Source organism: Hetaerina americana, unplaced genomic scaffold (assembly GCF_022747635.1).
Source record: "Hetaerina americana unplaced genomic scaffold, ioHetAmer1.1.p SCAF_3, whole genome shotgun sequence".
NCBI classification, from domain to species: domain Eukaryota; kingdom Metazoa; phylum Arthropoda; class Insecta; order Odonata; family Calopterygidae; genus Hetaerina; species Hetaerina americana.
Genome location: NW_027286874.1, coordinates 109303962 through 109317499, shown reverse-complemented (window position 1 = coordinate 109317499; position 13538 = coordinate 109303962). Strand labels below are relative to the sequence as shown.

The 13538-nt window shown below is 38.8% G+C and overlaps 2 protein-coding genes across 2 annotated transcripts; both read left to right on the top strand.

The window, feature by feature from the left end:
- Positions 1 to 1445: 1445 nt before the first annotated feature.
- Positions 1446 to 3712, top strand: LOC139690549 (histone-arginine methyltransferase METTL23-like). The gene is made up of 3 exons (XM_071588017.1): positions 1446 to 1738; positions 1903 to 2145; positions 3264 to 3712. The coding sequence occupies exons 1-3, from the start codon at positions 1634 to 1636 to the stop codon at positions 3600 to 3602; spliced, it is 687 nt and encodes a 228-aa protein (XP_071444118.1). The 5' UTR covers positions 1446 to 1633; the 3' UTR covers positions 3603 to 3712.
- A 206-nt stretch (positions 3713 to 3918) lies between these two features.
- anox (acyl-CoA-binding domain-containing protein anorexia) lies at positions 3919 to 5049 on the top strand. The gene has a single exon (XM_071588015.1). The coding sequence runs from the start codon at positions 4035 to 4037 to the stop codon at positions 4863 to 4865; it is 831 nt and encodes a 276-aa protein (XP_071444116.1). The 5' UTR covers positions 3919 to 4034; the 3' UTR covers positions 4866 to 5049.
- The last annotated feature ends 8489 nt before the right edge of the window (positions 5050 to 13538 follow it).

Sequence of the window (13538 nt, the reverse complement as noted above, 5' to 3'; positions counted from 1 at the left end):
AGGCCAATATTATTCATGATACTTTAGGGATAACCGAAATGAATTAATGCTCAAAATTAAGTCTATCAGTGACACCTGAAAAATTGAAAATCCACTGCTTCAGACAGTACTCGGGTTATTGATTTGGGCACAATTTTCCTGACCTAATTGTGTTCATGCAAACCTAGGTGTAATGATGCCTTGGCCCATAGCAGAAAGAATTTCTTCAAGGAGACAGGCTGTGTTCTGTTGGTCACCATCTAAAAGAATAAAAAAACAACCTGTATTAAAATAGGATTTGCTAGAAGAGTTCCTCTGTTTTGGTCACAAGGATGAACCTTCAGAATTTTCTGCACCACATAAACACCCACATGTGCAACTGAACAAATTTATCTGTTACTTAACATCAACTTTTCTTTGTCGTCAGCTGATTCTTATGTACTGTAATAAATATGTTCATGAAAAAGAGTTTAAGTCAGTCAAAAGATCACAGTCATCATCCATGGTATTTCCTTTGGTCTGGTTTGAAAGCAATTTTAAAAATTTATTGATTAATTTTGAATTAGTCCGAAAACAGTGCTTCATCCAGTGCACCGGACTTTGAACAATGATATATAACAGTTGACACAAATAGCAACAAACCATTATTCCCTATTAATCGCTGGCCATATTTTGGTGATAATATGCCAGTAGAGCCAGATATACGCCTATTCTAATGTTTTGCGTTTAACAAGGAATGTCGGAGGGGTGCTAGTTCCTTAGTTTCGAAACCCTCTCGCAGACGGCCCGAATTTAGGCCCAAAAATCTGACTGACTGACATCGGCCTGTTATCCACTTTACAACTGGTTTACATTGGAAAACCGTTCATATTTGGCGATGTTTAAGAATAAAACCACATTGTGGTTTCGTTAACCTTCCTTAAATGAAACCCACAGTGGATTAAAAAAATATATATTTATGTGTGTGCGTACAAAGGTCTATTGGGATTTTTTAAACTTACTTTTTGTTCGTTTTCTCTTCTATGATCTGTTTTTTGTCAAACCTTTGCTTTGAGAAGAAAATAAAGATTAACTTGAAATTATATAAACTTATTTAAGAAACGATGGAATGAAATAAAATTAATATTTCGTTACGAACTACAAGAACACTGTGCTCTTTTTCCAAATATATAATGAGCACAGCTTTTGCATCTATTATTTACCTTTAGTATAATGAACACGTAAGTTAACTATTGTAAAATGGGCCTAATCCTGGGAATGCGCACTAAAATGATGTTGCACTATTGAAGAATCGTATGCATCTTTAATAATCAGATATATGAATATGGGAAACGGTAATTTCTTTCTGAGGTGAGACATTAGTTGGAAACTAATTTACATTCCCGATCGAAAACGTTGGAAATTGAAACCAATCGCGCCAAAAAAACAAAACATCGCTTTCCGCAGTTCTAATGTTGACGGTACATTATATTTGTAATAGTTGAACTTCACTATTGTCGGCTCTGGTGGAATTTGTGATTGCCGGCTATTGTAATGGCAGAATTGTAGTAATTGCTGTGGATTCAGAGCTGCTATTATAGAAAAATACCATAGCTTCAAAATTGTAGGTCGAGTAACAACTTCCGTTCATGATACGGATATTCCGTTTATTCTAATGTCGGATGGAGTGGCTGAGCACGTGAAAAAGTTTGTATTTAAATCGAGTACGCATAGAGCAGGGGAAAGTGATACAGAGTATTTAGAAATACTCATCCCTGAGGTGGGTTTAGAAGTCATCTAATGTTACTATTGATTTGACCGACGCTACTAGTAGTCTTAATTTTCGTACTTCTATTATTGGTTCTGGCGAAGAATAGTATTAAATGGCTGATTCGTATTTAAAGATATCATATCCTGTTAACTTATCTGTACATCACTTTTCAGCAACTGCAAGCTAGCTACAGTTTTTATACTTGGCCGTCGGCTCCCATTCTCGCATGGTTTCTCTGGGAGCGTCGAAGAGATTTAATTGGCCAGCGAGTTGTGGAAATAGGGGCAGGAACGGCCCTACCTGGAATTGTTGCTGCTAAATGTGGCGCAATAGTTACCCTTACTGACAGTGCTACACTACCCGGAAGTCTCCGACATTGTCGTCGAGTCTGTGAAGCAAACGGAGTAGCTGACCAGGTATTAAATATAATTAAAAATAATATAATTTCCGTTGGTTTTAGAGCAATCATTTTATTTGTCAGGGTCAATATGAATTCGTTTAAAATATAGTCATATTTGCTTATGATGAGTAGAATGAACACTGATACATTCTGAAAAAAAACCATTTAGGAAATTGATTATTAACGTATGCGGCCATACAGTACTTATTCCTTGTAAATCGTGCCAATAGTGTTTTGTTGTAGACAGTTCCAAAACGTAAGTTTTAAAGAAATTTTGATGTGTAGTAACGCAGTTCTCCATTTAAATCATGTTGCTCGCTCTCGTCTGTTATTTTGAAAATGAAGTCTAAGAAAGTACATTAGTTGAAGTGATAGCGTCGAATTCAGGGATGGACAACGAATCACCTTCAGAAAAAGAAAGAATCCACAGGAAAGAAAAAGCGTATTAAGCTCGGGAATGATGAAAAGTGATTGTAATGTATCAGTCATGCCAAAGAAACATGTACACATGCAATGGTGAACTGCTGTGTAGTTATTGAATTTATACAATCCTCTTAAACTATGGAGTGTCTAGAGCAACATGATTGCAGCTACTACGAAATCGTGAACTTGTCGAAATGCGTATTTCCTACAAGATGTTCACTACATTCTGACTCATCCGGTGTAGTTTTGAGTTGATCCCAAAGGTTAAGCTCAATGCTTTTAATTATGCCCATGACTTAAAGAGTTATATCGCAAATCCTCGACTGCAAATGCCTTCTAATGTGGAATATTACTTATTAGATGGCAAAAAGAAATTTCATCACCCCACAATAATGAGTAATTATCAGTACCATTAGATCATGTGATCATTTCTTGTGAATAAAACAGATTAAGTGGACACAGTACCTTCCATTTATAACGAAAATCTCATTTAATCCACAAGATTTGAACATAAAAGTGTTGTCTTGCAACACATCTTAGAATTAATTAACCAAGGGAAAATTGGGTTCAAATTGATCTAACTATGATGGAAGCTTATTAGCAAGCCACACCATTAAGCGCTTTAAATGTGATGTTTTGTTTTTCATAAATATTATCATAACTTCCTATTTTTTCATTATAGAAGAAACTAATCTAAAGTTTTTATTTCAGGTTCGAGTATTGGGACTAACTTGGGGACTGTTTTTAGCAGATGCCTTTTCATTAGGCCCTGTTGATTTGCTTCTAGGATCTGACTGTTTTTATGAGCCAGCCGTTTTTGAGGATGTTGTAGCTACGGTGGCCTTTATTCTTGAAGCTAACCCACATGCCAGATTTCTTTGTACATATCAAGAACGAAGTGCAGATTGGTCAGCTGAGCATTTATTTCGTCGTTGGAGGCTGCGTTGTGAGCACATACCGTTGACTGGATTAGGAGCGGAAGCAGGGTTGGATGTTGATGAGTTAATGCAAGATCATACAATTCACCTTTTGGAAATAACTAGAGCATAAAAAAGTTGCTCACTCAAAAAGTGGTTGGAATTGTTTGTATTTTGTTAATCAGTTCATTTCTCTATTATGGCAGGACGTGTTGCAGCCAGAAAACTATTCGTAGGAAATTTACCCTGGACTGTAAGTCATGTTGAATTGCGCCAATACTTCTCTGAATTTGGGCATGTTTCATCTGCGCATGTCATCTTTAACCGCGAAACTGGTATCAGTCGTGGATATGGTTTTGTAATTTTTGGAAATAAAAGTGCCTTAACAGCAGTAATGGATCATACAAATCATCAGTTGGAAGGAAACCAATTATCAGTCCAATCTGCCAATTAATAAGATTATTATTAATTTGTTCTGTATGAATGATACCCTGTAGGAGAGCAATTGCTGCTTAGAATCCCGTAGGTATCTCCCAGACCATTTGTAGTGATAATAATAATCAAAATGGCCCACTCTCCCAGTAGTGATATTTCTGAGTCTTTTGAGCATGCAGCTTCATTGGTTCGATCACTGTCATCCAAGCTTGATACAAAGGTGTTGCTGAAGCTGTATGCCCACTACAAGCAAGCCACTGTTGGCCCGTGCCAGTCATCATCTTCGTTTACCAGTTGGTTTGGGCCCAATAAAATGAAGCAAGATGCCTGGCGATCATTGGGTGGAATGAGTAAAGAAGCAGCAATGCAAGGTTACATTTGCCTAGTAGCTTCATTGCTGAAGACAACGGAAGAAGGGGAATCTGTGGAGCAGAAGACTGAGGACAATGAAGAGAGTGATGACCATGAAGGAAGCGATGAACTAGAAAGTGAGGAGGAGGAGCAGCAACAAGAGAGGTTTGCCTGGGTGAGGGTCAGTCGTCCTGCAGTCTCCCAAGATTTGGAATGTGCCCTAATTGATGAAGAGAAAAGTCTTATTGACTGGGCTAAGGAGGGAAGCTTATCTGGATTGGCTGCTGCCATCAAGACTTCCACCACAGATGAAATCAACAAGGCAGATGCAAGTGGTTTGACAGCATTACACTGGGCAGCTGATAGGGGACATTCAGAAGCCGTCCAGCTGTTGGTTAATGCTGGTGCATTAACGAACTCGAGGGATTTAGAAGGCCAAACAGCTTTGCATTATGCAGCGTCTTGTGCACATGGTGAAGTCATAAGAATTCTCCTCAAAGCAGGCTCTGACCCGGAGGCTGTTAACAGTGATGGGGAGCGACCTCAGGACTTGGCATCTGGCGAAGACATTGAAGATCTCTTTAGAAAACTTCATGTCATTGCTCAATAAATCTAATTGCAAATTTTTTTTATCTTTTGTTGGCTAAATTTTAAAGTAATTTTGTTCTTAATCATTGCCCATGCAATTCTTTATGTACCAATAAGTCAATGTTGGCAATATTTTGTAAGGGAAACATGTGAAATATTTCTGTATTCACTGCTGAGTATTCAATAGATATCCTTATGAAGAATGATTACTTTTATTTCCTCATTTTATCTGTGCTGCTAACTACTTGTAATACAGGGTGTGGCAACATAACTTCCTTTTTTCAAATGCTTTCAAAAAAAAGGAAGTTATGTTGCCGCACCCTGTATAAAACATGCACATATGGTTGGCAACGGAATAACCCGAAAGTGACAAAGATAGTCTTGTTCTTTTTATTAACATTCATATCTGAGATATTTTTGGAAAATTTCTGCAATGGATTCAACTGATTTTTTAGTGGGCTTTGACAACTGAGATTAGTTACATTACAGCATCGATTACTTTTTGAGAAATTTGTTGCATGCGAACAAAGTTGAGTGTAGAAGCATGTGATATGAATAACACACAACTATATGGAAGTGGCATGTGTGCTGGAAATGGGCAAATTTTCTGAGCTTACACTGACAAGAAAAGAAACCTTGTCAAATTGCTTGAGAGTATGTATACACTAACCAGACTTAAGTCTCAGTGTCCAATTAAGATTGAAATTTTAAATGTGTGAAGTAAAGCTAAAGGAATCTAAACACTTGCGTGCACTGACAAGGAAAAAAAGACTTGTATAGATGTGAAGTATGTAAGTAATTAGAAGTAAATTTCTAAACGAAATATCATGTATACCAGGGTTTTTTGAAGTTATAGTCTATAATACAGAATTATTATTTTCGAACAAGTACAATTGTTTTTCCTGATTAAAGCATCTTGAAGGAAGGAGAATAGAACTGCTGCAAATCTGCATTTACAATTTATTACATAACCATGGTAATGTAATACATTGTAGATGCAGATTGCAGTGCTTTATTCTCCTATTCCTCGGGATTGAAAAATTCCATCGAGTGAAACCAAAAGCAGTATCATAATATTAGTACTCTACGCATACCTTCTAGTGGTGGTGGGCCATGGGTCAAGTTCTGTTAGCTCTAAAGGTAGGCTATCTTTCTGAAGGCATATTGACATTCAGATATGACTTGCAGTGTGCTGTAAATGTTAGAAGGGATTACTGCAGAGGCTGGTAACCTTGCAGGCCCTATCTTTCATTACTCATACAAGGTGAACAAAAGCCATACCATAGTAAGGAGGAAGTCGATAGGGTATATGATCAGTTAAGAGGATATAATCGCAAGTGTTTCTGGAAGGAAAAATTTGATAGTGATGGGGAATTGGAATACAATGGTAGGCAAAAGAAGATATAGGGTGAGTTAAGAGGAATACAAGTTAGGAAAAAGGAATGACTGTTGGGGGAAAGCAATAGAATTCTGCAGGAGGGAGGGGTTAGTCATCACCAGCACTTGGTTTAGGCACCACAAAAGGCATTGGTATGTATGGAAAATGCCAGGTGACTCGAAAAGGTATCAGTTTGATTATATTATGGTTAGGCACAGATTCAGGAACAGTGTGATAAATTTGCAGTTTCCCGTGAGCGGATGCAGAATGATCTCAAGTTAGAAGTGGTAAATTGTAGCGTCCCATTAAAAAAAAATAGGCAGGGGAGAGGGATAAGAAAATGGAATGTTGAAGCATTAACTGAGTGGAGCCGGAATATTTCATCAGTACAGTGTTAGTGCCTATTACAAAATAAGTAAAGGCAGCAATGTGGTTCTCAGGATCTTCAATAAGAGGATTGAGAACCCGAGAAAGAATTACTTGGGGGATGAATAATTGGGGTTCAGGAAGGGGAGAGGTATGCCATTGCAGCTATGAGGTCATCGGTTGATAGGATCATAGAATACAATCAGAATGTAGTTGTCTGTTTCGTAGATTTTGAAAGGGAGATTCATAGTAAATTAGGCAGAATTAATCAATATATTTTAGACAATAGGATTAAATTAGAGGATAGGAGATTTATCCACAAATTGTACATGTCTCAGACAGCTCATGCACGAGTGGCACAAACAAAGTCCAGATAGGCAGTGGAATGGGAAGAGGAATAAGATGGGTGTCCATTATCACCCTTGCTGTCCAACGTACATATATGTGCAGGGAATGGTTAAAGAGGCATGGAAAGAACTGGAGATGGGAATGAAAGTCAATGGGATATTCATATAATCAGGAGGGTTTGCTGATGATCAAGCTATGGTTTATTTTATGAAGAACGCAATCTATAGCTCCACTGTTCTTTATTTTTGTACCTTCATTTAAGTACCAAAATAAAGAACAGTGAAAATATACACTGTGTTCTTCATATTATGAACATGAACTTCCACAAAGTTGAACCTTAAAATGAATAAGCAGTGTTTTGTCAGTCAGCCAAGGGGTGGGAAGCACAGCTGAATGTATTGGAATGCTAAATGTTAAAATAGGAGGGCCAAACAAGAGCAGGTGAAACAGTTTACATATCTCGCAAGTATTTTGGATGAAAATGGTCCAAGTAGTAGGGACTTGAGGAGAAGGAATGTGTTAGACAAAGAAGCTTTCACTAGGTGGAGGAATTTGATGAGAGGGACATTTAGTAAGGATGTTACAAAAAGGCTTGTTAAAACTTTGATACGGACCGTAGTTAAGTACAGCGTGAAAACATGGTCAATGAAGCAGGATGGAAGGCATAGGTTGGAGACTTTTGAAATGTAGGTGTGGAGGAGAAAGTGAAGTGGGTAGAAAGGAAAACAAAGGAGGAAGTACAATAGAAATTCAGGTGTGATGCAGTGGGATAATTCCATAATTACAGAAAGAGAAAACACTTGCAATGTTCCACTTAATAGAATCTTTAATGCATACTAGTTTTGGTGTACTACACCATTTCCAAGTGTACTAGAAGACTTGAAAACAGTGTAGTACACCAAAACTAGTTGGTATTAAAGATTCTATAAAGTGAAAATTGCAAGTTTTTTCTCTCTTTCTGTCAAATGAGGAAGTGCTGGGTATGGTGGGGGAGGAGAAGGGATTGTTGGGAGAAATCTTAAGGAGACAGGGAAAATGAATGCATAGCATTTCGATTGGCAGTGAAGATTTTGAGACAGTGATAGAAGGGAATGTTAGGCAAACGGAGAATGTTTGGCAACTAGGATGGGATGAATGAAGTATGCAGAATTGAAGAGGGCTCTATGGTAATACAGGATGTTCGCTTGTATTTTGTTTGGAGAGAAAAGGGAGTTGTCACTGTAGCATTTGGTAGCTTGTGTCCATCAAAAACTTACCTTAACCAGTAGTGTAATGTTAGTGAAGTAAGCTTGTCAACTTGTAGTCCGCATTAATCTCTAAAAGCTGCATCACAGATTATTCTTAGAGATTTATTTTGTAGAAGGATGTTTCACACTAGAGGGATTGCCTCAGTGTTTCGATTCATACAACAAGTGCCAACGGAAAAATGCATAGTATGCATTAAATAAGGAACCCTTAACATTATTTTCAATTTCCTCAATAGAAGTTTGACTCAAAATAACTACACTGTGAACATGATCATCTCAGTTTACCTTAAAGTTGATGATGAGGCCTAATAATTTAGCATGTTGGTTATTTTTACTGCTTTTATGGAGATGTACAAGGTGAGTAACAGATGTTAGGTTTTATCCTCATTTAGGAGGAGATTATTGGTGAACTATTTATGTGATTGATCAAGAGTAGTGTCTGAAAGATTATTGATCAAGTTTGCATCTTTACTCCTGTGGATGAAAGTAGGGTTATCAGCAAATAGTCTTGATTTACATTATTGATTTAACCGGTAGTGGGATGTTGAAGACTGTGATAGAGGGGAGAATGTTGGGCAAAAGAGGAAAGGGAAGGAACAGGATAGGAATGTTGGACGGGATGAAGGGAGGAAGAAGGTACTCAGAGCTGAAGAGGGACCTGATGTAAAGTAGAATGTTGTGCTCTGCCAGGGGTCACAAATTATTTAATTAGTAATATGTCCATCCAAAAACCTACCTTAACCGGTAGATTACCTAATAATAATGTACCATCCTTACCTTCTTAAGAGGTTTTTTCCCCCCACACATTTGGGAGAACTGATTAGTTCAATTCAATTGAAATGGTGTGTGCATGATGACCATATATACAGGGACTAATAGTATGTAACAATATGGCTAAACAGGATGACTTACATGCAGGTTCAGGAAGAGGAAAAAAAGGTGAAATGATTTGAACAAACACTAGAGGCACTCCTTGGTTCTGGAGTTGTAATTACTCAACAATTAAATTTTGACAGCATAACCAACAATTCCTCGAATATCTGCCCGCTTGGAATCAGATCTCAATTAGATGACTGAGACACATAAGTAACAACTAAAGTAAGTTCATTGATGAGAAAAGCTACATTGCTGAAATGCATATCAACACAAAATAATAATAATGGTTTTTGGTTCCTATAAGACATGTTCGTGACAAGTATGGAATATGCCACATTGTCTGCTATATTCTTTGCAGACATCACAGAGTAGATATTACAAAGTCAGTGTATATCTAAAAAAATATAAGTGCACAGCATAAAAACCCAAAATAGGAGTCAGGAGCAGTAACAGGAGTATTTTCGTAGAGTTATTTATGAAGAAAATCATTTACCAAGAAAGGGACATGAATTCATCAACTGTATAGCATTGATGATCACAAAGGAATTGATATACAGGGTTGCACCCAAAAGTGGTAGGACTGATTTTCTCTGGCGCGAACGGAGCGGTGGAGGGTCAGCCTGGCAGGGTAAGGTGGAGGGGGCTCTTAGCAACAGACCAACACCAACCTCAGTTGCCTGCAGGCTGTCGTTGAGTGAGGACACCGTTTTTAGTGAAGCAAGTTTTTTGCTCGCGTCGAAAAACAAAATGAATCTGAATTTAGAGCAACGTTATTCCGTGAAGTTTTGTGCGAAACTCGGGAAGACGGCAACTGAGACCCTCGATATGATCAAGCAGGCTTATGGGGACACTGCCTTAAGCCGTTCCACAGTATTTGAGTGGCACAAGTTGTTTAAAGAGGGTAGGGAGCTCGTTGAAGACGACCATCGCTCCGGACGGCCGTCGATGGCAAGAACCGACACGAATATGGACAGAGTGAGGACTCTGCTGAACACAGACCGACGCTTAAACAGTGAAGAAATTGCAGACCAGTTGGGTCTGTCTGCATCCAACGCATTATTTCACAGGATTTGGCTGTGCGCAAGGTGTGCGCCAAGATGGTGCCGAAAATTCTGAGTGTCGACCAACAGGCAACGCATGTGCGCATTTCTGAAGAAGTGTTAGCCAATTTGCACCAAGATGAAAATTGTTTGGACAATGTGATAACTGGTGATGAAACATGGGTTTTTCAATATGACCCCGAAACGAAAAGACAATCCGCGGACTGGCACACTTCCGCGTCCCCACGTCCAAAAAAGGCTCGCATGAGCAAATTAAAAATCAAAACGATGTTGACTGTGTTTTCGACCGTCATGGAGTGGTTCACAAGGAGTTTGTCCCACCAGGGGAGACTGTGAATGCGAACTTTTACGTGCAGGTACTCACCCGCCTCCGAGAACGCATGAAAAGAGTCTGACCGGCCATCGCAAACTGCTGGGTGCTTCATCATGACAACGCGCCGTGCCATGGCGCGCTTGTCGTCAGACAGCTCCTGGCCAAATACGGCATTGCCACGTTGCCGCACCCGCCCTATTCTCCCGATCTGGCACCACCGGACTTCTTCTTCCCCCTGATGGAAAGGCAGCTCAAGGGACGACGTTTTGACTCGATAAAGGCCGTTCAAGAAGCTTCGACGAGGGTCATCAACGGCATCCCCAAAGAAAATTTCCAGCGGGCGTACGGGGAATGGGAGCAACGTTATACTAAGTGTGTAGCAGCTCAAGGAGCATACTTTGAAGATTATTAAGTCGATGTAAGTATATCGTCAATAAAATTCTTGTAAAAAAATCAGTCCTACCACTTTTGGGTGCGACCCTGTAGTTTAGACCTAAATAGCAAAAATTATCTATATCCTTTTCTTATCTTGGCAGCGCTTTCAAGAATTTCACACCGGCATATCCAGGATTCTTAGCAAACATGGATGAGTAGTGGGTAGTGATACTAAATTCGTTACAACCTCTTGCACTATACCTAAGTACATCAGAAGCGGTTTTCTGAGTGAACATGGCTTTGCTTTGCAGCACAAAGATTGCACAAGGGTAGGCTGAAAACTAATGCACACATGCTTGTGGATCACAGACAAAATGACCTTCAGGAGCACTCCTGGTGGAATGTGGAAGTAGAATTTCTCCTCAACAGGCATGTGCAGGTTTGAGGTCGTTACATTCATCCAGTGTATATCGAGAAGCAGAAGTATGGAGACATGTTCTAGAGCTACGTCAACGCGAGTTAAACAGTGTGACTTAAAAAGTTACTCCTACTGATATTCACCGTCGTTTGAAGGCTGTTTATGGTGACAATGCTATTGATAGGTCTACTGTAAATCAATGGGTAGTACAATGTTGTGGTTGCGAGCCTGGAAAAGCCATAATTGTTGATGAAACACGCAGGGGACGTCCGATCACTGCCACAGATGATAAATATTGCAAACTCTTCGGAGATTTGATAGAAAATGAACTGCAAATCACTCAAAAGCATATCGCAAACCATATTGGTCGAGTTTGTCATGTTAAAGGCAGCCTGGTGCCAATAATCTTGTAACATGACAACGCTCGTCCACACAACTTCCATGCAACTGGAGATGCTCTGCGAAACCTGGAATTTGAACTGATGCCACACCCTCCTTATTCCCTTGATCTTGCGATTTTTATTTTTTTCCTAAACTCAAGAGAGACAGCTCTAGGGCAATCATTACATCTTGAATGATGAGGTGAACGCAGCTTTCAAGTCCTGGATTCGAGAAAAGTCAGAAGAGTTTTTCAGTGATGGAATGAAAATACTTGTTGTTACACGTTGGGAGAAATGTGTTAGCTTTAACGATGACTATGTTCAAAAATAAATATAGGATTTAGAAACTTAAGAATTGGTCTTTAATGTACTTAATGCCCAATCTGCCTATTTGTTTTTGTTTGCTCTCTACAAGCATGTGTGCATTACTTTTCAGCCTGCCCTCGTAGTATTTCATATTTACTGACAGGGAAGAGTTAGAATGTTTGAATCTTTTAAAGTGAGATACAATAACTTGCCATCAAAATAAATGCATACTCCTTCATTTCTTTTATATTTACGGCAGTCAGAAAGCATTTTGTAGCCAATAATGTCATCTAGTTTACCCTCCCTAACTCTGTACTTGCATATGCATAAAGTGTCACATTTATGTTTTACAGTTGTCAACTCAAGCTCATTTAATGCATTTTGCAGATGCTATGATTAGACATTTATAAATGTAGAATTTTGTCTCACTGCTATGTATTCACCTATGCTTTGCTTTGACAATGCATTCATGTGCCCTTGTTTCTCTAGTAGACGCCAATGCTTCAGAATGTTTCACTTCATCATCTCAGATGAGTTCCATTCATCTTATAAGAAAGCTGCAACATCTGGAATGTTCTCTTCCTCTGATGAAGCTAGTTTCCAGGGTTTGGAAGATAACATTTTCAAACTCGAACTTTATCTGGCCGAAATACATCTTTTATGAAGATGTTCTCTTTGGCTGCACTGGGTACACCCACTTTACAAGGAGCTGTAAATCTCACTTACCCTCCCAAGCTTTCACATCTGAAGTCAGCCTGGGAAATAATCCAAACGAATGCATGACATATCATCCACCTTTGCACTGAACTGGACACAACCAACACAGATGAGAGCCTTCCACGTGACTCCAACAAGTTGAATGCTACACTTGACGGCTAACAATTTTCAAACACTATTTCATTTCAGTTTCTTGTCCCAATAGACAGTGGGACAGAAGGCATGACAAATAAGCTCAAGGGAAAATCAAGTGAGGTTTAGAAGTGAGGGTAATCCTGACAAAAGAATGACAGTGTTAGGAGACATAAATGCTTGGATAGGTGTTTGAAGGGATGCCACTGAAAAAAATGATGGTGCCATTTGGTGACCCCACTGAGTGAATGGTACCGAAGAAATGAGTATGCACATTGAAGGATTATTTATATTGAATATTTGGTAAAAGGATATTTCTGTTAATTTGTATGCATGGCATAGGGATGATTACGAGAGAATTAATTATTTGCTGTACATGATGAAAGACAAGAATTGTAGGACAAGAGGGCAGTGAGGATTAAAATAGTGCTGAGGCGACCTGTTTATACCTTATGATTGGGAAATTCAGTTACACCAAACAATTGGAAGAATACATTAATCCTATCTTTACGTAAATTGTAGTAAGGTGGATATAGAGAATTAAGTCTCAAGATTACACAAGAGAAAGTGTTTATTTAAAGAGTAGGGAAGATATCATTGGGCCAAATGTGTGGAGTGCAATGTGGTTTTAGACCTGGTTAGGAATGCACATGTGATATGCTTGACCTTAAGAAAATGGAGCTTTATCAAGGCACCTTGCATAAATCTCCATGAATTCCTTTGAATATTCATTGCCTATTCCTTGAAGTTTATAAAATGGAAGAAAGAGTTAATATGA

Excerpts from the sequence above, each read along its gene's own strand:
- LOC139690549 (XM_071588017.1), top strand. The coding sequence starts at position 1,634 with ATGTCGGATGGAGTGGCTGAGCACGTGAAAAAGTTTGTATTTAAATCG. Across the intron at positions 1,739-1,902 it reads TAGAAATACTCATCCCTGAG|CAACTGCAAGCTAGCTACAG; the intron begins GTGGGTTTAGAA and ends ATCACTTTTCAG. Across the intron at positions 2,146-3,263 it reads CAAACGGAGTAGCTGACCAG|GTTCGAGTATTGGGACTAAC; the intron begins GTATTAAATATA and ends TTTTTATTTCAG.
- anox (XM_071588015.1), top strand. The coding sequence starts at position 4,035 with ATGGCCCACTCTCCCAGTAGTGATATTTCTGAGTCTTTTGAGCATGCA.